The 24,345-nt window shown below is 54.6% G+C and overlaps 1 protein-coding gene across 4 annotated transcripts; it reads left to right on the plus strand.

Annotated features, from left to right (window-relative positions):
* The first annotated feature begins 333 nt into the window (after positions 1 to 333).
* TTF1 (transcription termination factor 1) lies at positions 334 to 24,345 on the plus strand. 4 transcript variants are annotated; one of them, XM_040963752.1, is made up of 11 exons: positions 334 to 390; positions 5,569 to 6,564; positions 7,638 to 7,867; positions 9,857 to 10,042; positions 10,860 to 10,938; positions 14,662 to 14,792; positions 17,057 to 17,291; positions 20,513 to 20,602; positions 21,680 to 21,745; positions 22,999 to 23,084; positions 23,865 to 24,345. In XM_040963752.1, exons 2-11 carry the CDS (start codon positions 5,576 to 5,578, stop codon positions 24,038 to 24,040), a joined length of 2,268 nt encoding a protein of 755 aa, XP_040819686.1. In that variant the 5' UTR covers positions 334 to 390; positions 5,569 to 5,575; the 3' UTR covers positions 24,041 to 24,345. The 4 variants fall into 4 exon arrangements, 3 of the variants coding, with proteins under 3 accessions (XP_040819686.1, XP_040819685.1, XP_040819687.1); XM_040963751.1 differs by lacking the exon at positions 334 to 390 and having other exon boundaries at positions 5,363 to 6,564; XR_005881938.1 differs by lacking the exons at positions 334 to 390; positions 22,999 to 23,084; positions 23,865 to 24,345 and having other exon boundaries at positions 5,363 to 6,564; positions 17,057 to 17,284.

The raw sequence follows: 24,345 nt of genomic DNA on the forward strand, positions 1-24,345 counted from the left end.
CCAAAAAAGACTTCCTTTTCATCTGAAGCAGCACCCATTGTCCCCGGTCATTCTCCATCATGTTGCTATTTGACTACTCTTACAGGAGAATGTGTCATCATCTGGGTTGATTTGTTACTGTGTTTCTAGATTATTCATCTCTGAACCAAAGCTGGAGCTCCACAAAAACTTGCTGAATCAACTTAAGGTAGGAAGGAATTCTTAAGGCTGCGGAGGAAATTTAAACTTAAACAGCTGAGTTGGTAGCTTAGGTAAGCGTCCCCCAGGAGACAGCATCTTGGTTGCTATGGCAGCGTGACGCCGAGTGGCGCGGAAGTGACGCAGGCTACTTCCGCTCCCAGCAGCGCAGCACTTCCGGGTTGGGAAAAAAGGCGGCTAGCGGCTCGGATGGTATGTTGAAAGTACTCTGGGGGACTGTTGGGTGTTTCTTGTGCGCTGGCGATGTTCCTTCGCAACTTGAAGGGGACCTGTCGGGGCCGGCGATCTCGAGCTTCACCTCGGGACCGAGGCTGAGGTGTGGGCCTACAGGTGGGCGTCCACTTCGGGCCATGGCAGGGCCTGGGTCACTCCGCGGCTGTGCTAGGAAAAACGGGGTGAGCGTGTGCTGGGTCTTCCTGGTGGAGACGAGCGGGTGACGAGGGCGCCTGGTGGGGACGACCGGGTCCCGTAGGCGCCTGGTGGGGACGAGCCGGTCCCAGTTCCTCCTGGAAGGAACGAGCGGGTCCCAGGGGCTCCTGGGGGGGACGAGCGGGTGGCGAGGGCGCCTGGTGGGGACAAGCGGGTCCCGTAGGCGCCTGGTGGGGACGAGCCGGTCCCAGTTCCTCCTGGAAGGAACGAGCGGGTCCCAGGAGCTCCTGGGGGGGACGAGCGGGTGGCGAGGGCGCCTGGTGGGGACAAGCGGGTCCCGTAGGCGCCTGGTGGGGACGAGCGGGTCCCGTAGGCGCCTGGTGGGGACGAGCCGGTCCCCAGTTCCTCCTGGAAAGAACGTGGCGGGTCCTGGGGACGCTTGGAGGGGGTGCGAAACGAGCGGGTCCCAGTTCCTCCTGGTGGGGACAAGCGAGTCCCGGGTCCGCCTGGGGTGGGAGGACGGGCGGGTGGCGGGGGCGCCTTGTGGGGACGAGCGGGTCCAGGCTCAGCCTAATGGGACAATCGCGGGGCCTCAAATTACCCAAGCAGTGCACGTTCTCTCCATCTCTCCCTGCAGTCTGCTGGCACATTCTGAACAGAGCATGTTGCAGGCCTGTTTTTTCTTAACTCTTGGAAGCTGACGGTGGAATACTTGGAGAGAAATGGGGTATCCAGGGCCCCCGGGGCCACCCCACTCTGGGAAGCTGGGAGGAGGGCCCTGGCATCCAGTGCTTATGGCAGGATGGCCCAGGACTGGACAGGGGCCACAGCTTTGCCCAGGTGCAGTGGCTGGGGCAGCTGTAGGTTTGCAGGGTGGCAGAGTTCTTGTCTAATGCAGGGGAGAGTGAGATGGTTGGGAGGGTCCGTCTGCACATAGCAAAGATTTAAGAGATTTGCTGACATGAAGAAATTGTTATCTTTATTTTTTATTTTCTTTTTAATATTGTTTGCATAGCTGAGAAGGATGCACACCCATGGGGTGGGAAGGATTTGGTGTGGAGGAAGTTGGATGGGACAAATGTTCCACTTTTGTTTTGTTTTGCTTTGCTTTGTTTTTCTCCTGTGTCCTGGGGCAGGAGGGAAGGAGGGAAGCGGGGAGGGGAGCCGCTCCTTGCTGTCCAGTACAGCACCTGAGGATGGGGGATGGTCATTAGATGACACCTCAGAGACCTCCCTCCATGTGGGAAGTGTTCCGAGGGTGTTCCTCGAGTGATTTCGATAGTTCTAAGATGTCATTGAATTTGTTGCACTAGAGTAGAGAAAAATATTTCCAGGGTCTCTTGGTTGACCAAGTCCATCTTGGTGCATCCCCAGGCCCAGGAACATGTTACGACACTTGGCCAAGAGAACTGTGAAACATGTTCTGCTTTCCATCCTCAGAAGAGGCAGTTGACATTCCCTGCTGGCCAAAGTGAGCTGGCCATCGTGTCCCCCGTGTGCATCTGGGCAAGCTGACCACTGCACGGGCATCAGCCGTGGAGGAGCCCCAGTCCTGATACATGCACGCCAAGATCAAACCACACAGCCTCTGGTTTTCCTGTGACCAGGATCTGAGGCCAGCAGGCTGGTTGGGCACTCCCCAAGACACCTCACCTGGGGTGACTCCAGACCTGGCTCCTGTGTGTACCAGCTAGTGCAGGGTCAAGTTCAGTCTGACATCTTCACCAGCCAGTGCACATACTGATGGATGGCATTGCCCGGTCACTTCTGCCACCAGCCCCATATCTCATGTGAACTGAGAGATGCGAGGCCCAGTCCAGCCAGCCCGCCACGGTTCCATTCCTCTCACATACCAGAAGGTGCCATGGCTTAGTCAGGACAGCCCTCATTAACCCCCACCAGGCCCACCCCTTCCCATCTTCATGCATGCCTGCCTCTGCTGCAGTCTAACCTGGCTCAGCCCACATTTCATCTCGCTCTTAGGCACACACCCATGGGTGCTATGGCTGAGTTCAGCCCTCCCCACTGCCAGACCCAGCCCTCACATATGCCAACAGGTGCCACTGCCTTGTCCAGCCTGGCATGCCTCCAGGCCTGGCTCATCAGGAAATAAAGCTTAGCAGAGGAGTACTAAGTTCCTGTCAGGCATGCTCCCTGCCCTGGATCCTACAAGTGCCAGGGAGTACTGCAGTACAGCCTGACATGCTCACACCCAGTCCTGGCACTTGCCAACTGGTATGGCAGCCTAGCCTGGATGGTCTGTACCATTCTGGTTCTAACCAGTGGGTACTACAGCCTATCCCAGCCTGGCCTACCCCAGACCTGGCTCTCGTGTGACCCAGTGGATGCTGTGGCCTAGCCTGGCCTGTCCCACACCCATTCAAGCTCGCAAGTGCACCAGTGAGTGCTGGAGCCTTACTCAGTCTGGCCCGCCCCCACACCCAGCCCATATGCATGCCGATGGGTGCTGCGGCCTTGCCAGTCTGGTTCACCACAGTCCCAGCTGTTGCACTCACTAGTGCAAACTGCAGCCCAGCGGGGAAGTACCCAGACTTTCCTGGTGAAGGAAAGTCTAAATGGCCGAGTGGAGCAATGCTGTGTCAAGATTATTCAATGGACAATTGACAATTAGCCACAACCAAAACTGTGCGAGGAGCAGGTGTAATTAGGAATGCACTGGCTGTTGTTTCAGTATTCAGCAGCATATGGATTATTTTTATCTTTGTTTACTTCTGTTTTTAACATATACCATTTATTAGTGAGCTTTTTTGCATCCTTAGCTGGAAGTCTTCAGAGTGCAGTGTGTGACATGGGCGTTGCTTCGGTTCCCCCCCGTTGGCATGCCTGCCCCTGCTCGGCTCCCGAGTCTAGCTTTGCGGTGCTGCACACCGGGGAGGTAGCAGGTGGTGGCAGCTCCAGACTCTCCCGTAGGAGAGCTCGCAGCTTTGACGTTGGCCCAAACCAGGTGTCACAGGCAGGCATTTGAGGGGTGAGCCCGTGGATGGGTGGTGTGTGTGTGTGTACCTTTCAGTGAAGCCTTTTCTTTAATCCGGTCTGTATCTGACACTGAGAGTGCTTTGTGGCCTGGCCTCATGGTCAGTGCCCAGTAGCCTCACATGGCTAGTGTCTGCTGGTCCCCCCAGCACAGATCTGAGAGCTGTACAGCACTCCCGGGCAGTGCTCAGAACCTCCCTGCAGTGGACGGTGGTGCCCACCTGCCCAGCTGTGAGTTGTGTTTCCAACTGTTAGTGGTTTGAGGCCAGCCCAAAGAGAAAGCATTGATTCATTCAAGCATGATTTATTAAGCTCCTTTAAGGAGCCAGGTGCTGGCCTGGATGCTACGTCTAGGGCAGTGCCCAGTGTAAACAGTCAGCCGGACGCGTGAGTACGGAGTACACTTACAGTGCTCCTGCTTGCCCTGGAGCCCTCCATGTCACTCACAGGCTTCTGCGTTTCCTGGTGGGAGTTCCCAGCCTGGGGGCCCAGGAGCCTGCCTTTGGGGTGTAGTTCCAGTGTGCTGGCCTGTCCTGTCCTGCAGCTGCCCTCTGCAGGCTGTGTGCGAAGATTGGCCAACGCAATGACTGGCACGGTGATTTCCCGCCTCACTGTCACTGGGCAACAGCAGATGCTTCTGAGAAGAGGCGTGTACAGGCCACATTCCATGTGAGAACAATGAGGAGATGAGAGGGGGGTTATTGCGGCCTTTGAACCAAGTTATGTTTAATGTAGTCAAAGATTGAGCAAAATCTTAAGAATTCAAAAGCAGGACAGAGCCAGGAGAGAAGTGTGATGCTGGCCAAGGTGTCATGTTTTTAACCATATCATTTTCCATCAGCTTCACAGTCATGCACCACAGAGCATGCCAGCCAATGGCAGGACACACGTAGGAAAGTGATTCTGCAAGGCTGCAATGAAAGTCAAAATTCCTGTCCCCTTGTAATGCTGTAACATCATCACATCATAACACAACACTCACATGCTGTGACGATGCTACTGCACACACACTGCAAACTGTGAAGATACAGCTGCCAGCTAGCAGCAGTTACAGTAGTTGGTCTCTGTTTGCTGTGTCATGCTTTCTGTCAGTATAGTTTTGCCATAGAGCAGTGTGGCATGATATGCTGGCAGCGGCTCGCACATCCAAGGCGTACCGCGTCTCTGGGTTGTGCTGGAGGCCACCCCAGGGACTTGGTGGACCGTCAGGTATTGTGCACGTGTGCTCAGATGTCCCCACAGAGACATGGTCAGCCTAATGATGCATTTCCCAGAGTACACAGCCTTGCAGTTGAACAATGCATGACTGGTGCCCTGCATGTGAGTTCTAACTTTAAAGTCTTGAGAAAACTTAGTCCAACGTAACCAGATTCTTCACTCTGCAATGGACAGAAACAAGGCATGTCCAACCTGCTTTATGCAAAGGCGATCTTCAGTGTGAGGGCTGTGGGTGTTGGATGCCCCTCTCCCAGAAAGCCTACTGCAGAGCCTGCCTCCTGATGGGGTCCTGAAAAATGGCTGCCAGGTGCTGGAGACAAGACAGACATACAGCCTTCCTTCCTGGCAGGCGCAAAGGGACAGATGCTAAACAGCAAAGTTGTTACAGTGGGGCTAACCTCTACAGCCAAGAAGCATGGTTTGCTGTGAAAGTAGGTCACTCAGGGAATGGATCCACTTTCTTGACAAAGAGATCTTCAGGCCAAGCTCTGGAGGCTGGGTGGGGCTTGGGTGTGTGTGAGGCAGCAGAAGGGAATGGATATATTTGGAGAACCAAAACAAGGCATGTGTGGATGGAGAGCAGAGCTGGGAGGGAGAGATGGGAGGGCAGCTGGTGATGGAGGGCGTGGCCTTGGAGGCGGGGCCAGAGGGAAGCACCCTGCACCTGCTGTGTTCTTCCAGAAGTGTCATGGAACAAAATCATAACTGCAGGCTCGTGCTGCCGTGAGCTCCCTTCTTCAAGGCTAATGTTTAAAATGCAAAACTAACCTGGTACCCATTTCCCTCTAGGAACAAAATGGAAGAGGAATCCAACAGAATTGAAATCCTTACTCCACTTCTTGACAAGAAAAAGAAGAAGAAAAAGCGCTCCGCCTCTAAGGAGAGACACCGGAAGCACTCCCAGGAGCGGCTCTGGGATTCATCTCTGCTGAGGGAGCCCCCCGAGGTGACCCCAAGCAAGAGGAAGAAGAAGGCTTCCCAGCAGCCCAGGTCTTCCCCATTGAAACAGTTCCCAATCTGGGGTGACCCTGAAGAGGCCACTTCTGTACCCAAAAAACACAAAAAGAAAAGAAAGCGTGACTTAGAGGTAGAAGAGGAGGCGGTTCCTGTGTATGCCCTTGTGGACAAAGACAATGTCGAGAGCACACCCCGGAACTGCAGCGGGGGAGACCATACTGCTTATGTTGAGAAAAAGGCGAGAAAGTCAAAGAAGGGACGCCACGCAGGGGGACTGGGCGCAGCCCCTGAGTCAGCCGAGGAAGAGTTGGCGCTGCGTCCCACAGTCAGCAGGAAGAAGCACGGGCAGCAGCTCGGGAAGGCCGCGCGCCGGGAAGCTTCCCAGGAGAGCTGGCCCACCGGCCCAGCCCACGCGGGGACAGAGGAGCAGGAGTGTCTGCCTTCCACAGAACTGCCGGGCTCTGCAGGCAAGCGCCGCTCCAAGAAGAAAAAGAAAAAGAAGCACAGGAGCCAAGAGGTGGAAACACTGGCCACGCCTGAGAGTCCCAGGGCTGCGTCCCCCGAAAGCCCCCAAGGGGTCGGCACGGCCGGGACAGTGCAGAGTGGGGAAAATGGGGATGCGCTCAACGAGGCCCGGGACCCCAGCAGGGCAAAGAAAAAGTCCAAGAAAAGGAAGCACGCCTCTGTGACAAGAGAGGCAGCAGCTGGTGATACCTCTGAGCCCCCCGAAAGTGACGGAGCCTCGGTTAGACGTGGCGTGAAACACAGGCCGCATGAGGAGCACGCCCAGGCCCCTCCCAAAAAGCAGCGTGTGGAAGAAGCGCCCAGGTAACGTGGCGATCGCGTGCCGTCCGAAGGTTGCGTCTGACCTGGGCCTCTTCAGCACGGTGGCTGGAAGGGGTCACGGAGCAGGCTGCCCTGTGCCCAAAGGCGCCCCGTGGCTGGGTGGGCTGCACAGGAGCTGAGCCTCTCAGGTGTGTCCTCAGAACTCTCCCAGCTCTGCATGTCATGCCCTGTATCCATGCGTACAGGTGGGACAATGACGAGCTGGGTAACACTTGGAATGCTGCAGACCAGCAAGCAAGAAAGAAAATAGGTCTCACTATTTATATAAATGTCATTTGGGTATACTGTCTTCTGAAGAAAAAAAAATATACAAGGATTTTCTGTAACCATTTTATCTCATTTCCTGGGACCCAGCTGGATTCTCTCCCTGTTTTATAAGTGACCTTAACATTTGCTCTCTTGCCCTGGCTTAAAATAGTCTCACCTAGAAGTTCATTGGGAGCAGGGGCTCCACTCCAAGTGGTGGTGCTTGGTTCTGCAGGCCCAGCTCGCGCCCCATGTCATCTTACTAGGAATACTGGCAGAGCCCTGAGCAGCAGGCATGCATGTTCAAGGACTGTGGTTAGCCGCTCAGCTGCCCACTGTCGGCCTGAGGTTAAGTGATGTGAACATTCCAGAAGGGATTGGGAGTGAGTTAAGTTAGATACATGGGAAGTGGGCAGGAGACAGAAGGAGGCCCCAGTGAACCATGGCAGAAGCACCAGCACACTGATGTAGCTAGCTTAGAACCAGAGTGGCATGCAGCTTCGTTCCTGGAGAGGCTGGCAGAGGCAGGCATGGAGTCCTGGCCCGGGCAAAGGAGGGCTTCACTTATTGGTTAGTATCTTTCAAAAAAAAGGAGAAAAACCAATTTAAGCAAATAGTAACTGGTAGGAATGGGGCTTGTCCCCAGCAGCTGCGTCTGTTTCCTCCATGTGGATCAGGTGACCTCAGTTTGAAGCTCCTGGACTGAGTTGGTTCCCCGAGATCCCGTCTAGTTTGCGCACTCTGGTCTAAGCTTAAAACTGTTGGGTCCAGCGATGTGCTGGGATCCATCAGCCAAGTGTTCCCCTTAGGGCAGAACCTGCCAACGAAGAGGAAGAAGACCTGCGGGAGCTGGCAGACGACCCTGAGACCAGCTGCTCAGCCGGAGCTTGGAGGGACTCACCTGAACCCGAGGTGGATCTGGACCACGCCGTGAAGGAGCTGCGAGAGTTCATCCCAGACATTGGGCACAGGGCAGCCGCAACCGTGAAGCGCATGTATCGGGACGACCTGCAGCGCTTCCGGGAGTTCAGAGCCCAGGGTGAGCTGCCTGGGGCAGACCTTGACCGTGTGCAGAGTCAGCAGCTGGCTGGCTTCTGAGCGCGGCCTGGCTGTGCCGACTCCAAGAAGCACCTGTTGGCTAGCCTTTCTCCTCCTGTTGCTCTGAGTTCTAAAATCAGCTAAAAAGTGCCTATTTCTCTGACAGCCAGTTCCAACCAAGTAAAGGAGGAAGGGGCTACACACTCCCCAGACAAGAAAATCAGTAGAGGAAGAGGAAGGATGGGGACACAGAAGCAAAAGCAGGATCATGATGTTAGGAAGGCACTCGGGGGTTGACATCAGTCATGACCTTTTCCTGGGACATGTCCTTTGAGGGTGAGCTGGGGTAGTGGGCCTGGGCTCAGGGCAGGCTGCTGTGGCCTTGATTGCACTGTGCTACAGGGACGTCCCAGGAGGCAAGTGGAGCTAAGAGCCAGCTACACGTGTAAGGCTGGGCCTCACAATTGAGCACATGCTGTGAGCCCTGCTCCAGCAGTCTTTGGAAAAAGCAAAGCGAGGAAGCAGCGAAGACACTGTTTGGGGTTCCCACCTGCTGTGTTAGGGCTTCTGCTCAAGTCCCAGCTTGTTGCTTGGGTCCCCAGCGGGAGGCAGCAGGTGACAGCTTGAGGACTTGCATCTACCACCCAGGCCAGAGACCTCGCCTGCATTTCGGGCTCCGACTTCAGCAGAGCCCAGTCCTCTGTTGAGGGCGTTTGGGGATTGAATCAGTGAGTGGGAGATCTTTTTCCCATCTACCTCTGTCTCTCTTTCAGATAAAATGCAAGTAAACTTTAAGAAGAAGAAAAAAAGAGAGAGACCCTTAGCTTTGTGCAGTTTATCAGGTTGAAGATATTCATTCTGAAAATAGGCACAGCAGACAAAAACAGAGCAGCTTGTGGACCAGCAGCTCACGACCCTGTTTACCAGTCTGTAGGAAGTTCTTGGGTCTGCTTTGTTAAATTACCTTTTTTTTTAATAAGATTTATTTTTATTATTTTTTCATTGGAAAGGCGGATATACAGAGAGGAGAGACAGAGAGGAAGATCTTCCGTCCGATGATTCACTCCCCAAGTGAGCTCAACGGGCCGATACTATGCCGATCCGAAGCCAGGAGCCTCTTCCGGGTCTCGCACGCGGGTGCAGGTTCCCAAAGCTTTGGGCCGTCCTCAACTGCTTTCCCAGGCCACAGGCAGGGAGCTGGAAGGGAAGCGGGGCTGCCGGGATTAGAACCGGCGCCCATATGGGATCCCGGGCGTGCTAGGCGAGGACCTTTAACCACTTGCGCCACCGCGCCGGGCCCTAAATTACCTTTTTTAAATAGCTGTGGGAACACACTCTGTCATCACACAGGCTGCTCCTCAGGAGGAAGTGCCCTGAGCCCTGGCCTCTCACCCACATGTAGCTGAAGGAGCAGGTGACCCCTTCCGGCTCCCAGCAGCCTTCAGGGCACCGAGCAGAGCGCAGTAGGGAGGGCTGCTGCTTCTTTCTTTATTATTTACCAGCGAGCACATTCCCTCTACCAGTTCACTCCCCAACGACTGCAGGTGCTGAGACTGGACCAGGGTAAAGCCGAGAGTCAGAAACTCCATCCAGGGCTCCCACGCAGCCACTGTGGCCAGCGCCTGCCAGAGGAGGAGGCCGGAGTTGGAAGTGCAGCCAGGACTTGAACCCATGTACTCCAGCATGGGCTGTGCACCTAGATGTACAAGCATGATCTCTTGTAAATGTTTCCTTCCGTGCTGTCTAAATCTCTAGTATAATCCTACCATTGTGCAGCAAGGAAGAGAGCTGTGAAACAGGAAGACTACAGAAAACTAGCAAAAGGGCTGTGGCTTGAGCTACCTCTGCAGGAACGGCCGAGCTCCCCGGGGCACTGGGACAGTGAATGTCAAGGACAGCTGCGGGGAGACACTGGACGGCCCTTGGGCTCGGACTTCTTACTGCTTGGTTTGCTCCTGTTCATTATTTGTTGTAATTTCTCCCCTGCCAGGTGTCCCTATCAGATTTGGCAAGTTCTCCGCCAAGGAAAACAAGCAGCTGGAGAAGAACGTGGAGGAGTTTCTGGCCCTGACGGGGATTGAGAATGCAGACAAACTGCTGTACACAGACAGATACCCGGACGAGAAGCAGAGGATCACCAATCTAAAAAGAAAATACGCATTTCGGGTACACATTGGTAAGCTCGGAAACATTCCTTTTCTGACCATCCATGACCCCCCTCCTGCTGTAGATGAGATCAGCATAGGCGGTCAGTGCTGGCACAAGCCCTGGCACCGCCACGTGTACAGGGCATGTCCCCTGCCACCACACTCAGCTGTCATCAGTGGCTTTGGCGATGGGTAGTTGTTCCTGTGCCCAAGCAGCGTGCTTGGGTGGAACTCCTGAAGAAGTAAATAAGCAGCTTCCGGCTTTCCTGTTTGGCTTGGCAACAATTCCAGTTGTGACTTTCATCCTCTTTGTGTTGGTGTTTGGCACTCAAGGCGTATCCTGATAGGCGCCATGGTTTCCTCAGTTCTGTATGTGCCTGGTAGCGGAATCCTCCCTCATGTCTGGGAAGTTGGAGGGGCCTAAGGTGGCAGGATGGGCGCTGTGGAGTTGGAGGGTCATAAGGAGGCAGGATGGGAGTGGGAGTTGAGGATGGTTGCTGAGGGGTGCTCTGTGGGGTGTATGTTGGGCTGGGGAGCAGGGGGGAGGCTTGCTCTAGGTGCCGCCCATGTGGGCAGCACTGTCACCTCACCCTCCGTCGGTTCGGATGATGGTGATACTCCCTGGCGGTTTAGAGTCCTTCCCAGGTACTGAGTACTCCAGAAGCCGAGGCCTCTGAGTACGAGTCGTCTCATGGGGTGCATCTGCCCCCAAGGCTGCTCTCCGCAAGACCCATGAGACGTCCCCCACCGCCAGGCCGGGAGTCAGAGGGTCAGGGCCATTCGCGCTGGGTCCCTCTCAGTGCAGGGGAGGCCTGGGCCCCTCTGACCGCCTTCCTCTGATTGCAGGAAAGGGCATTGCCCGGCCCTGGAAGCTCGTCTACTACCGTGCCAAGAAGATGTTCGATGTCAACAATTACAAAGGCAGGTAAGAGGAACGCCCAGCAGTTTGAGACAGAATGTGTCATGCGCTGACTCGGAAAGTCAAAGCAGGCAGTGTTATGGTACAGCATGTTAAGCTGCCATCTGCAACACCGGCATCCTGTGTGAGCTCCGGTTTGAATCCTGGCTGGGTTGAGTCTGCTTCCTGTCCAGCTCCCTGCCAATGTAACCAGAAGGGCAGCGGAAGGTCATCCAAGAACTTGTGCTCTGCTACCAATGTGGGCCACCTGGATGGATGGAGTTATGGGCCCCTGGCTTTGGCCTGGCCCAGTGCTAGCAATTGCTGCCACTTGGGGAAGTAAAGCAGTGAATGATGGAGGCTCTCTCTCTCTCTCTCTCTCTCTCTCTCTTTTTCTCTGTCTCTCTCTCTCTATATATATATACATACATATATATATATAAACTCTGCCTTAACAAGTAAGCTAATGAATTAGATATTTTTTTCAAATCAACCTATGTACAGCAGTAGCTTGGAAATAAAAGGCACAGAGAGTTCTGGGTGTGGACCCAGAGTGTGTCGTGTCAGGCGTGTGTCTTCAAGGCCCAGCACAACTCACTGCTCTTCAGTACTCGGTGTTGGATCTTTCCTGTATCCTCGGCTGCCTTGAGGTCTGGCGTTACCGACCACCTCCGTGTTGCGTGTCTCGGCCCTGCTCGCCGTGGTGCTGTAAGCTCACTCCGTGACTCGGCTGCCTTGGCAGCTCCACACGTGCCTCTCAGCACAGGTCTCTGGGTTTTTGGTAAAGATTTACAGGTGGAGGCGAACGCCAGTGATTCATCCTGTAACTGCAAATTGGGCACGTCCGTGCAGAGAGATTGTGTGTCTATTAGACCGTCTTCCCTTTTTCAAAAATAAAATGCCTAATTGCAGTTTATTTATAACATTCCACACGGAGTGACATCTGGAGCAGCTCTCTGACCTAATAGACTGCCTGCCTCCTCCAGTGCACTGCCTGGCCTCGGGACCCAGCTCTGGTTCCCCTGCCTCCTCCAGCGCGGTGCCTGGCTGCGGGACCCAGCTCTGGTTCCCCTGCCTCCTCCAGCGCAGTGCCTGGCCTCGGGACCCAGCTCTGGTTCCCCTGCCTCCTCCAGCGCAGTGCCTGGCCTCGGGACCCAGCTCTGGTTCCCCTGCCTCCTCCAGCGCAGTGCAGTCCTGCCCACCAGCCCCAAGGCCTGCCCCTCAGTGTGGGCATGGGCATTGGGCGTGGAGTCCTGCCCGCCAGCCCCAAGGCCTGCCCCTCACTGACTCTTTCTGACCCTGATTACATGTTGTGATTAGTTTCATTGCAAAGTAGCTTACAGGTTTTCCTGGCAGTACTGAAAACTGTGCTGCATTGTTTTAAAATTTAGTTTTGATTTTATTTGAAGGGCCGAGAGATTATTTGAAGTCAGAGATCATGCGCACTGCCCACGCCCCAGTGCTGCAGCACCCAGGCCTGGGCCAGCCCAGAGCAGCACGCGTCTCCCTTGGCGGGGACACGGACCCCAGGCCTGGGCCAGCCCAGAGCAGCACGCGTCTCCCTTGGCGGGGACACGGACCCCAGGCCTGGGCCAGCCCAGAGCAGCACGCGTCTCCCTTGGCGGGGGCACGGACCCCAAGACTTCAGTCATGTATGTTTTTACTTGTTTTCAGAGGAAGAAAGAGACAGAGCAGAAGCTCATTCCCATCTGCTGATTGACTCTCTAAATACTCCCAGTGGCTGCGCCTGGGCCAGACTCAAGTCAGGAGCTGAGATTGTAATGCGTGTCTCCCATGCGGGTTGGAGAAACTCAGTTCCTTGAACTTCAGCACCGCCCCCGACGGCTGCAGTCGGGACCTGGAGCCAAGCGTTTGGACCCCGCTGCTCTAGTGAGCAGTGCAGGCGTCTCAGGCAGAGCCCCTGATCGGAACACGTCAGACCCAGGCTGGGTTCACACTGCTCAGACACAGACCAGGGTGCCTGGGAAGGTGTGATGGTGAGATGGGAGGCGTGCCAGGCAGGGGAAGTGCAGAGTGCTCAAGGAGAGAACAGGGCAGGCCAAGGCTCGGCCATCAGGCCACTGGCCCTGAGGCGTCCGGACAGAAGGGAGGAAAGCAGTTTGCAGGCCCTGAGGTAACAAAGGGTGAGGGTGAGGAGGCCTGCTGGGCTGCCATGCAGCTGAGTGAGGCTCCTGGCCTAGGAGTGTGCCACTGCTAGGGGAGCACCATCGAGCTCCAGGGACAGGAACCTGCAAGGGCTGGCACTGGAACAAGCCTCCTGCTGCCCTGTGGGTACTGAGAGTACCCAATGCCCTGTGGTCCAGGGGTGTGTCCACACCTGCAGGGAAGCCCACACACACTGTTGTGTGCTTACACGCCATCGGCTCCTTAGTTTAAGAGTTATAGACACAGTAAGAGTTTGACAATAATGAAACAGCTATAATAACATTACATGTAATGTAAAATCTCAGTGTCACCACTTTTACACCCTCAGGTATTTTTAGTTTAATTTTTGAAGGTTTATTTATTTTTACTGGAAAGGCAGATTTACAGAGAAAGAGCATCTGTCCTCTAATTCACTGTCCAGGTAGGCACACAGCCAGAGCTGAGCCGATCTGAAGCCAGGAGCCAGAGGCTTCTTCTGGTCTCCCACGTGGGTGCAGGGTCCCAAGGCTTTGGGCCCTCCTCCTTTCCCAGGACACAAGCAGGGAGCTGGAATTGAAGTGGAGTAAGCGAGACACTAACCAGCACCTATGTGGGATGCCGGCGCTTAGAGGTAGCAGACTAGCCAGTGGAGCCTTCGCAGCAGTCCCTTCAGGGTATTTTAAAGTAACATGAGGCATTACAAAACTGTGACAGACAGTGCAATGGCCAGGACAGCTGTGAAATGACTCACAGGAGAGCAGCAGATGCAGCATGGTTCCCTGGACAGGATGGCCGTGTCCCAGGCAGGATGGAGAACAGCCTGGCATCTTGCTGTGCCACTTCTGATAGAGTACAGTTCTAAATTATGAACTGATTACTTCTGGGTGTTTCCACTGACTATATTCAGATTGAGGGTCTGGCGTGGTAGCCCAGTGGCTGACATCCTCACCTTGCCTGCGCCGGGATCCCATGTGGGTGCCAGTTTGTGTCCCGGCTGTTCCATTTCCCATTCAGCTCCCTGCTTGTGGCCTGGGAAAGCAGTCGAGGACAGCCCAAAGCCTTGGGACCCTGCACCCATGCGGGAGACCCGGAAGATGCTCCTGTGTGGGGGTGGCTCCGCTCCAGCTCTTGTGGCCCCCTGGGGCATGAACCAGCAGACAGAAGATCTTCCCCTCTGTCCTTCTTCTGCAAATCTGACTTTCCAATAAAAAAAAATTTTTTTAAACATGTGTGTTCAGATTGAAGATGATTACAGGCTAGTAAAACCATGAGATTGGATGAGAGGGAGGCCCCTGCTTTTCTTTTTTTACCTGTTTCTTTATTTTAAAGGCAGAGTTAGATTGAGACCATCTGTTTGCTGGTTCTCTCCCGATGGCCACAGTGGCCAGAACTGCTCCAGGACTCCCATGTGGGTCAGGGACCCAAACCCTCGGGCCCCATCTGCTGCCTTCCCAGGTGCATCATAGGGAGCTAGACCAGAAGTGGGACAGCCAGCGCCTGTATGGCATGCTGGTGACAAGTGGGACCCTGCCTGCTACCCCACGGTACCAGCCCCCCAGCTCCGCACAGTTCCTTCGGAGTGACAGTGCGTCTCCCCTTTCTCAGGTACAGCACAGGAGACACCGAGAAGTTGAAGAGATACCAGTCCCTGCATGGAAACAACTGGAAGAAGATTGGCGAGATGGTGTCGCGCAGCAGCCTCTCCGTGGCCCTGAAGTTCTCGCAGATCAGCAGCCGTAAGTGGGGGTCACAGTCCTCCGTGGTGGTCAAGGCCTCGCCCAGCTCGTCCTCAGCAGGATCCTGCTGATGATCCGATTGTAGGATTTATGTATTAGACAGTAAGTGGAAACAGCAGGGAGAACTCTTGCATCTGCTGGTTTCTCCCCCCAGTGTTCCCAACAGCTGGTGCCAGGCCAAAGCCAGGAGCTGAATCCATCTGGTGTCCCACCTGGTGACAGGGGCCCGAGTACACGGGCGTCACCTGCTGCCTCCCAGGGTGTGCAGGAGCAGGAAGTTGGGTTGGAGCTAGCAAGGCAGGGACTCAGACCAGCTCTCCTGAGGGCGCCCCCAAGAGGTAGCTGGCTGACCCACTGTGCCACACTGCCTACCTTTGCACTGCTCGGTTTCTGTTTTCTTAGAGCTGTTTGCTCTGCTAATTCATTTCATGTTCTTGTGTTTGTTGAAACCATGCAGTTTTTACTCATGAGGCTGATTTTTGTTTAAATACTTATTTATTAGAAAAGCAGGGGTGGAGATAGATTTCCATCTACTGGCTCACTTCCCAAATGATTGCAATGCCAGGGGTAGGCCAGATCAAACCCAGAACTAGGAGCTTCTTGCAGGTCTGCCACACAGGTGCAGCGGCCCTAGGACTTAGGCCGTGTTTCCCAGACACATTAGCGGGGAGCTGCATGAGAAGTGGAGCAGCTCGGACTTGAACCTGCGCCCCATGTGGTGTTTCAGAATTGCAAGTGGCAGCTTTACCTGCTGTGCCAGTGTGGGCTGCACAAGGCTGATTGTTCCCACGGTTCCTTCACTAAAACTCAGCATAAATCTAACTGCCAGTGGGCCTGGGCAGGCGGTCAGGGAGCCTGGTGGAGAGACAGGCCAGCCGCACAGCTCGTGAAGTAAGGACTTTCCTAAACCGCCCGGCTCATTTTCTCCTGCTTCTTGAATAGTTTTCTTGGTTGAAGTCTTCACATTGAAAAATTACATTTTAAGAAAATATCCTGGGCCGGTGTGGTGGCATAGCATACTAGTTCTGTGCTTGTGGTGCTGCATCCCATATGAAGCGTGGTTTGTGTCTCACCCGCTTCCAGTCTCGCTTCCTGGTCACGTTCCTGGGAAAGCAGAGGAAAATGACCCAAGTGCTTGGGCTTCCGTGCCCATGTGCGCGTCGTGGAGGAGCCCCTGCTCTGGCCCGGCTCAGCCCTGGCTGCTGAGCCGTTTGCGGAGTGGAATGTGAGAGATCTCTCTCTTCCCCCATTTCTTGCTGTTTTCCCTGCTTTCTCTCTATAACTCTGCCTCTCAAATAAAAATAAATCTTTTTTTTTTTTTAATTTGGATATATTTTTTGGCCTATAAGTTGTAGATGCCTTTTTTCTCTTAGTTTTAAATTTTCGTCTGTCAATTGGCCCGTTCCCCCCTTGTAGCATCTCAGTGACCTGCCACATTGCTGTCACCGCGAGCATCTTTCTAAAGTATAGCCCTTTGCTGTCAGCGAAAAGGAATCAAGGCAAGCTGGTCGCCGGGCCGGTGACGCCTCAAGGCCGGGACTCAGATCACCGTAGCAGAGGGAAGTTGAGGCACCGCCTGTGCCGTCAGCGTTCCGTGTCAGAGCCCTGGGCCAGCTCTGGGCTGCTGTGCTTCCCTTCAGCTTCCCGCCAGGGCACCAGGAAAGCAGCGGAAGGTGACCTCAGAGCCTGGCCCCTACAGCCCACGCGGAGACCTGAATGCAGGTCCAGATTCCTGGCTTTGGTCTGCACCAGCCTGGCCATTGCAGCTGTTTCTGGAGTGGACCAGACCTAGAAGATTCTCTCCCTCCTTCTCACACTACCCTTTGAAGAAAGCTATGTGGTTTTTTTGGTTTTGTTTTGTATTTTTTGTTTTTGTTTTTTTAAGATCTTTTTTTTTATTGGAAAGGCAAATTTAAAAGAGAAAGAGAGATGTAAAGATCTTCCATCTGCTGGTTCATTCCCCAAGTGGCCACGACAGCCACAGCTGAGCCGATCGTAAGCCAGGAGTCAGGCTCTTCTTCTGGGTCTTCCCCTTGGGTGCAGAGTCCCAAGGCTTTGGGCCGTCCTCGACTGCTTTCCCAGGCCATAAGCAGGGAGCTGGATGGGGAAGCAGGGCTGCCGAGATTACAGCTGGCGCCCATATGGGATCCCAGGCGTGCAAGGCGAGGTCTTTAATCACCAGGCTATCGCGCCGGGCCCTGATTTGTAGTTTTAAGTCTTGTGTTTGGAAACAGCAGAACAAGCCTGTCCCTTTATGTCTGTAGGAATAAATCACGGCGCGTGGAGTAAGACGGAAATCCAGAAGCTGATCAAGGCCGTCAAAGAAGTGATTCTGAAGAAAATGTCTCTCGAGGAGTTACAAGAGGTTGATTCCAGACTCCAGGAGAACCCTGAACGGCGCCTGGAGATCGTTCGGGAAAAACTGTACAAGGGCATATCCTGGGTGGAAGTAGAAGCCAGAGTGGAGAGCAGAAACTGGATGCAGTGCAAAAGTAAGTGGTAAGTTTTAAGGCTTTTCGTAGCTCCCCTCTGGCAGCAGGTCTCAAGGGGAAGTTACCAAGCACCCAGAGGGGCGGGATTTGGACGACGTGTCCACGGCAGAGGCCCTGGGTCGGTCACAGCGCCCTGGCCTGGTCATAGCCTCCTGGCAGTGCAGACATGGGAGACACCAGTGACGCTCCAGCAGCTGCATGTCCCCCTGCTCGTATGCGAATCTTGCAGGGTGTGCCCTGCGTCTGGCCGCGGCCTGGCCTCACCCAGCCACAGTGGGCACCTGGGGAGTGAGTCAGCAAAAGTCAGAGTGTCTCTGCCTCGCTCTCTCCCCGTCTCCTTCACTCTTCATCCCTCCCTCTCTTCCCCTCCTCCCAAGTTTCTCTACCATCTACTTCTTAAATAAAATTCTAAAACATAAAAAGAGAGTGTGGAACAGGCATCTGATGTAAGCATTAACACAGCCACATCCCATGTTGGGGTGCCTGGTCCCGGCTCCATCCCCAGTCCCAGCTCTCTGCTGCTGTGGGTCTTGGTGAGCAGCAGGAGTGGCCACTGCCCTCTACGTGGGCAGCCTGGGTGGAGTTCTGGCTCCCACATTCAGCCCGGCTGATTTGGGCATCTGTGGAGTAGACCAGCAGATAAGGCCTTTGTCGCAGTCTTTCTGCTTCTCACATTTAAAAAATAGTGAATAAATATTAAGTATGGATAAGTGGAGCCACCTTGGCTCAGCTGGCTAATCTTCCACCTGCAAGCACCAGCATCCCATGTAAGTGCTGGTTCACATTCCAGCTGCCCCACTTCCCATCCAGCTCCCTGCTTTTGGCCTGGGAAAGCGCAGAAGGACGACCCAAAGACTTGGGACCCTGCCCCAGCGTGTGGGAGACCTAGAAGAGCTCCTGGCTCCTGGCTTCCGATTGACTCAGCTGTGGCCATTGTGGCTGCTTGGGGTATGAGTCAACGAACAAAAGATATTCCTCTCTGTCTCTCCTGCTCTCTGTGTATCTGGCATTCCAATAAAAATAAATAAATCTTTTAAAACAGAAAGTGAAGGCAAGGAACAGTGCTGGCATTGTGCTGTGCTGATTAAACCACTGCTGGCCATGCTGTCATCCACACTGGGGTGCCTGCTCACCTTTCAACTACCCTGCTTCCAGTCCAGCTCTCTACTAATGCTCCTGGGAAGGCAGCAGGATGGCTATGTCCTTGGGCCTTCCGCTCATACGGGGAGCAGGGCAGAGCTCCAGGGCTTAGTCCACCCTTCGCCGTCGCAGCATTTGGGGAGCAAATAAGGAGATGCAAGGTCCTGATCACTCCCTGTCATCCTGTCCTGCTCTCTTTTTCCTCTTCCTCTCAGCCTCCCCGTCACTTCTTTTTTAAATTAATTAAAAATTGATCTTTTAGGAAGAAGGAACCAGATGTTTAGCTTAGTGGCAGAAGTGCCCGTGTCCCCTGAGAGCGTGTGAGTGTGATTGGTGGAGCTGCCCGTGTCCCCTGAGAGTTTTTGGGTGTGATGCTCAGCTCTGCTCCTGGCCCCAGCCTCCTCCCAGGTGCACCCGGGAGCAGCAGTGATGACTGAAGTCACCCGGTTCCCATCACCCTGTGAGTGACCTAGAATGGGTTCCTGACTCCTGGCTCAGGCCCGGCCCAGCTGCAGCCATTTCAGGCACTTAGGAAGAACTGACAGGTGAAAGTGTTCCCCTGCTAGCTTTAAGGAGGTTGAGGGTGACTGAATAAGGATGGCCTGCTTCAGGATCAGCTGACACACCCCATCTGATTTGGAATTGAAGGGAAATTTGACCCTGAGTGCATGTGTGCGCCCACTGTGGTTGAAGTTGCTGGAGCAGGCCCAGCAGCGTGGCCTAGTGGCTAAAATCCTCGCCTTGAACACACCAGGATCCCATATGGGCACCAGTTCTAATCCTGGCAGCTCCACTTCCCATCTAGCTCCCTGCTTGTGGCCTGGGAAGGCAGTCGAGGACGGCCCAAAGCTTTGGTACCCTGCACCCGTTGGGGAGACCTGGAGGAAGTTCCTTGCTCCTGGCTTCGGATCGGCACAGTACCGGCCGTTGCTCTCACTTGGGGAGTGAATAATGGGATGGAAGATCTTCCTCTCTCTCTCCTCCTCTGTATATCTGACTTTGTAATTAAAAAAAAAAAAAAATGAAGTTGCTGGAGCAGCCAGCTGCGTGGGGTGGTGGGAAAGGGCAGCAGTGACGGTTACTGCTAAAGCTCACGCTAATCTGCTTGTGGTAGATATTGCACTTGTTTGTTTTATAAAAGACAGAGAGACAAAGCGAGATCTCCATCTACTGGTTCACTCCCCTCGATGCCCATACTAGCCAAGCTGAGCCAGAGCAAGCCCCGGAGCACAGAACTCTGTCTGGGTCTCCGACATGGGGGCAGGACCCCAGGTGTCTGGGCCGTCCTTCCGGGGCGTCCGGGGCATTGGGGCATTTGGGGCATTCGGGGCATCGGGGCATGCGCTGGCAGGAAGAGGGCAGGCACTCCTCCGTGCGGTCTCTGAGGGGACAGTTTACGCTTCTGCACCACAGCACTTGGCCCAAGGTTGTGCTGCCTGCTCAGCACTTTGAGCTGCTGATCTCACTGGGAGCTTAGCTGTTCCTTCAGCATTAGCTTTGGGCATTAGAGAACTGGTCAAGTCATTTGTCGGGTCACTAAGTCTGTCTTCTAGTGTGTTTCAGCAGCTGGCAGTGCTAAGAGACGCATCCAACTGCTCTATGAACAGCCAAAACCAGGAGTCCTAAAGGCTTGCTTTCCTCCTTTATTTCTCTTTAAGCTCTGTTTATCTGAAGGGCAGGAAGAGAGATGGAGGGATGGGGTGGTACAGAGCTCTTCCTCCCCCAGTCCGCTCCCTGAGCAGCCACAGCTGCTGGGCCTGGCCAGGCTGACGCCTCGAGTCAGGGGATCTGTCCGGTTGGCAGTGTGGCTGGCAGGAAGTGAGGCACCCAAGCCGTCATAAACTGCTTCATACGGTCAGAAGCAGAGGAGCCAGCACTTGAACCCACATTCCATGTGGGATTGCCACGTCCCAAGTGGCAGTTTATCCCGCTGTGCCACAGTGCCTGCCCTTCCATTGGTTGGAGGTAAAGATGTGTGTTTTTGAGCTGAAATATCAGAAATGTGTGTCAGGGCAGTTCAGAAGATGGAAGTGTGGGACGTGTCCATGGAAACTCCTGACAGTAAGCCCCACTGCTCTCCTCCTCCAGGACTGATATCCTGACCAAGAGGATGAACTACGGTCAAGACGTGTACCGCGGTGTGAATGCCCTGCAGGCGAAGATCAACCTGATCGAGAGGTACAGACACAGCCTTGCTTGCCTTTGCCCCAGCCCGAGGGCAGTGGCTGACTGCCACGGAGGTGCCAGATGCCTTTGCCCCAGCCCGAGGGCAGTGGCTGACTGCCACAGAGGTGCCAGGGTTCCCATCTGTGCCCCAGCTATTCTACTGTTACTGTGTGACCCTTCTTTCCAACTCTCGGGTTACTCATCTCAAATGAGCTTGAAAATAGTGTTAGTGAGAGGATAAAGTGAAATGTGCGTAAGATGCTGTGTGTATGCAGTAGCTGCAGTAGGCGTGGTCCAGGAGCTCCTGCTGTGGCTCTAAGCCTGTGCAGTAGGTGTTGTGTACGCAGTAGCTGCAGTAGGCGTGGTCCAGGAGCTCGTGCTGTGGCTCTAAGCCCACTTCTCTGTGCAGTAGAAGTGGAGGGAAGTTCAGAGACTCTCCTAGTGCAAGTTTGCTGCTGCTGTTGACTGGTTTTGTCTCTGAGCTTCTTAGTGTGCGCAGTCCTCCCTGTGGTAGGTGAAGAGCTCCAAGGGTGGGAAGAACGGGCAGGTCCTGGGGATCTGGGGATCCAGTGGCCTGCACCCGTGTCATCACGTCACAGGAAATGCAGCACTTGCTGTCAGCTTGCCCGCTGGGGCAGCCTCGTTCTCCCTGCTCCCAGTCGTGAGCTTGGTGTTCACGGGTGCGCTTCCTGACTGGTGCTGTGGCTGCATCCACGCACGTGAGCCAGGCACGCCAGGGAAGGCCTCTCCAGTCAGCACCCATCCTCAGGAAACTGTGAGCCACCTGCCACTTACCTGACCCCGTGAGCAGTGCGTGAACTTGTGCACAGAGGGCCGAGGATACAAGTGCCTGCGTATGCTGAATGGTGAACTGGGGCTCCCTAGGAGAGAGCAGCATGGAGGAGAGCGGGCTTGTGAGCCTCGAGCTGTCCCTGAGTGACGAGGGACTGCCCTGGCTAGGTGCCAGCCTCCCTGGGGCCTCGAACCTCGATGAGGCAAGGACACTCGTGACCTGCGGTCTGTGAGTGCACAAACATGTCAGTCATGCTGCTTTCTGTTGGAAGAGTGACATTCTGTTTCTCCCCATAGATTGTATGAAATCAATGTGGAAGACTCGAATGAAATAGACTGGGAAGATCTTGCTAGTGCCATCGGGTAAGATCGTTTGTTTAATATTAAGCTGATTAAAAGATGAATTTGACTACATGATTGTATCAAATGATAAAGAACAAGGTGCAATTCATGATGTCGAGGGAATTGGGTGTAAATGGTAGTTAAAATGTGCTAGAGGACCAGTTTGCTATAGCACGTTGAAAACTGTCAGCTTATGTCTGCGTCTGGAAGGCAGAGCACGAGTGGCATTGCACTGCTCCACTCTTGAGATGTCCACTGGAGTTGGGGCTGGGCAGGACCCGCGCCAGGACCCAGGAACTCAATCCGGGGTCCTAGGGCTCACAGCGACAGAAAGTTGGAGTTGGTGGCTCCCCGGGGTATGCGGGCATCTGACCTACAAGGCTGAATGTCCACTCTTGAAAACGAACCTTCCAGGGCCACCAACTCTGCTCATGGCACGTGGACAAGGCTTTGCTTTCTGGCCACCTTCTGCACACCAGGCACAGAAGGTCATGGTGGATGGGAGCTCTAGGAGTGCTTGGTTCTGTTGGCAGACACCACAGACAGATAAGCCAACTGCAGGCAGCAGCGGTACTCCAGAGAAACCCCGGGGCCCTCAGAAGCATTGGAGGGCTTCCGGTGTCCCGTGTCCCCACTTGGGAGTGTGATAAACCCAGCTGCGCATTCCCTAGCTCTGTGGTTCTCAGCACAGCCCACACACTGAAATCATCAGGAAAGGGAATTTCCCCTGTCTGCCACCTCTGGAGGGTCTGCTGGGGGCCCTGTCGTCTTCCCAGGCTGCCAGGGCTGCCCCCCTCCCGGTCCTGATTTTGCTAAGCCACCTGCTCACTTCCTAGTCGTGCTGGGAAGGAGATACAGAAAGATCTTCCATCCACGGTTCACTCTCCAAGTAGCCACAACAGCCAGAGCTGAGCCGATCAGGAGTCAGGAACTTCCTCCAGGTTCCTCTTGCGATGCAGGGTCCCAAGGCTTTGGACCACCTTTTTACGCTTTCCCAGCCACAAGCAGCAAGCTGGATGGGATGCAGAACAACTGGGACATGAGCCGGCACCCATATAGGATCCTGGCATGTGCAAGGCGAGGATTTAGCCACTAGGCTACTGTGCCAGGCCCTATGTGCCCTGTTTTTAACACACGACTGAACATAATGATCCCATGTCCAGGATCTGAAGCTCGTGCGGTGCAGGTCACTGGAGCTTGTCTGCTTTCTGCCTGAGCATGGAGCTGCTGCGTCCTCAAGGCAACACTAACTTTTTATCTTTTCATTTCTGAAGGGATGTTCCTCCATCTTTCGTCCAAACTAAATTCTACAGGCTGAAGGCTACCTGTGTCCCCTTTTGGCAGAAGAAGACTTTTCCGGGTGAGTGAGCTGCATGTTGGCATAGTTAAGAACTTGGCGAATCAGGAAACAGTGGCCAGTAACAACCTAGGCACCTACCCACTGAGCTGGCCAGAGGCGTGCACGTAATTAGGGACACGTGAGGCGTGGTCGCTGCCTGACTAGCTCTCTCTCTGCCCTTGCTGGCCTGTGCCCTCGCATGCACACACAGGCTCATACACGCACATGCCTGCATGCTTGCACTCACCCTCAACAGGTGCCTGCACGCACAAACCACATAATACATGCGCAGAGTTCCAGAAAGCATTCGAGGCGCCCAGTTCCCTCCGTGCTGCGATTTGGGGGTGGTTTAGATGTGCAGTCATCAGAGCCGCGTGGGGAATGCCTCACAACCAGGTCCCTGCGTCTCATCCCAGAGCTGTGAGCCCTGCTGGGCAGGCTCGGGGTGGAGTTTGGAGTTGTCGACGAAGCTTGCAGGTGCGGTGCCTATGCTCAGCCAGCACTTGGCCTGTTGGATCGGGCTTGGGGTGACACCGTCATGGGGTGAAACGCTTTCAGCGGGCAGTGCTGGCTCTGTATGACTCCTCTTAATGCCATGACCTTGAGCAGATCCCTGAGTAGCCCTGTGTGGGGGTTTCTTCCTTAGAAAGCGCAGCTGCAGGCAGCACGTGCTGCCTGGGAAGGTTTGTGCAAAAGTGAAGTGAGTAAACAGGCCAGCCCGGCAGAGCGGGAGCTGCCCCGGGAGCGGCGCTGGCTGTGGCCCGGCAGGCAGAGCCTCACAGCCAGCTCTCCTTCCCGCAGAGATCATCGACTACCTGTACGAGACCAGCCTGCCTCTGCTTAAAGGAAAGCTCGAGAAGACGCTGGCCAAAACGGGCAGTGAGGTGCAGCCCCCCGTGACCCCCAGGCCGGCCTTCCTGTTCCAGGACATCTTCTACTGTGACAGCGAGGACGAAGACCCGGAAGAGCAAGCGTGAACGCACTGGCCTCTCGTGCCGCCTTCCTGTTTATGCACTGTGTCCAGGCAGCCTCTTTCGGGATTGGTGTTTTTCTTATTAACTGGCACGCTGGCCAGGCAAGGGGGCGCAGTGATAGCCCCTGTTGTGGCGCCTTACCATTTTGTAGTGTTTATATTAGTATCTTGCAGTGTGAGAACAAAGAGGTACATATATTTTTGTATGATTTTGTATGAAAATTGCAACTCGGAGTTTTATAAAGTCAGCTTTTCCTGGGGTCACATCCTGTGGTTCTTGGGGTGAGTGCAGCAGAAGTGGGCGAGCTG

The sequence above is a fragment of the Ochotona curzoniae genome, unplaced genomic scaffold (assembly GCF_017591425.1).
Source record: "Ochotona curzoniae isolate NIBS_2020 unplaced genomic scaffold, NIBS_Ocur_1.0 scaffold_3208, whole genome shotgun sequence".
Classification (NCBI taxonomy): domain Eukaryota; kingdom Metazoa; phylum Chordata; class Mammalia; order Lagomorpha; family Ochotonidae; genus Ochotona; species Ochotona curzoniae.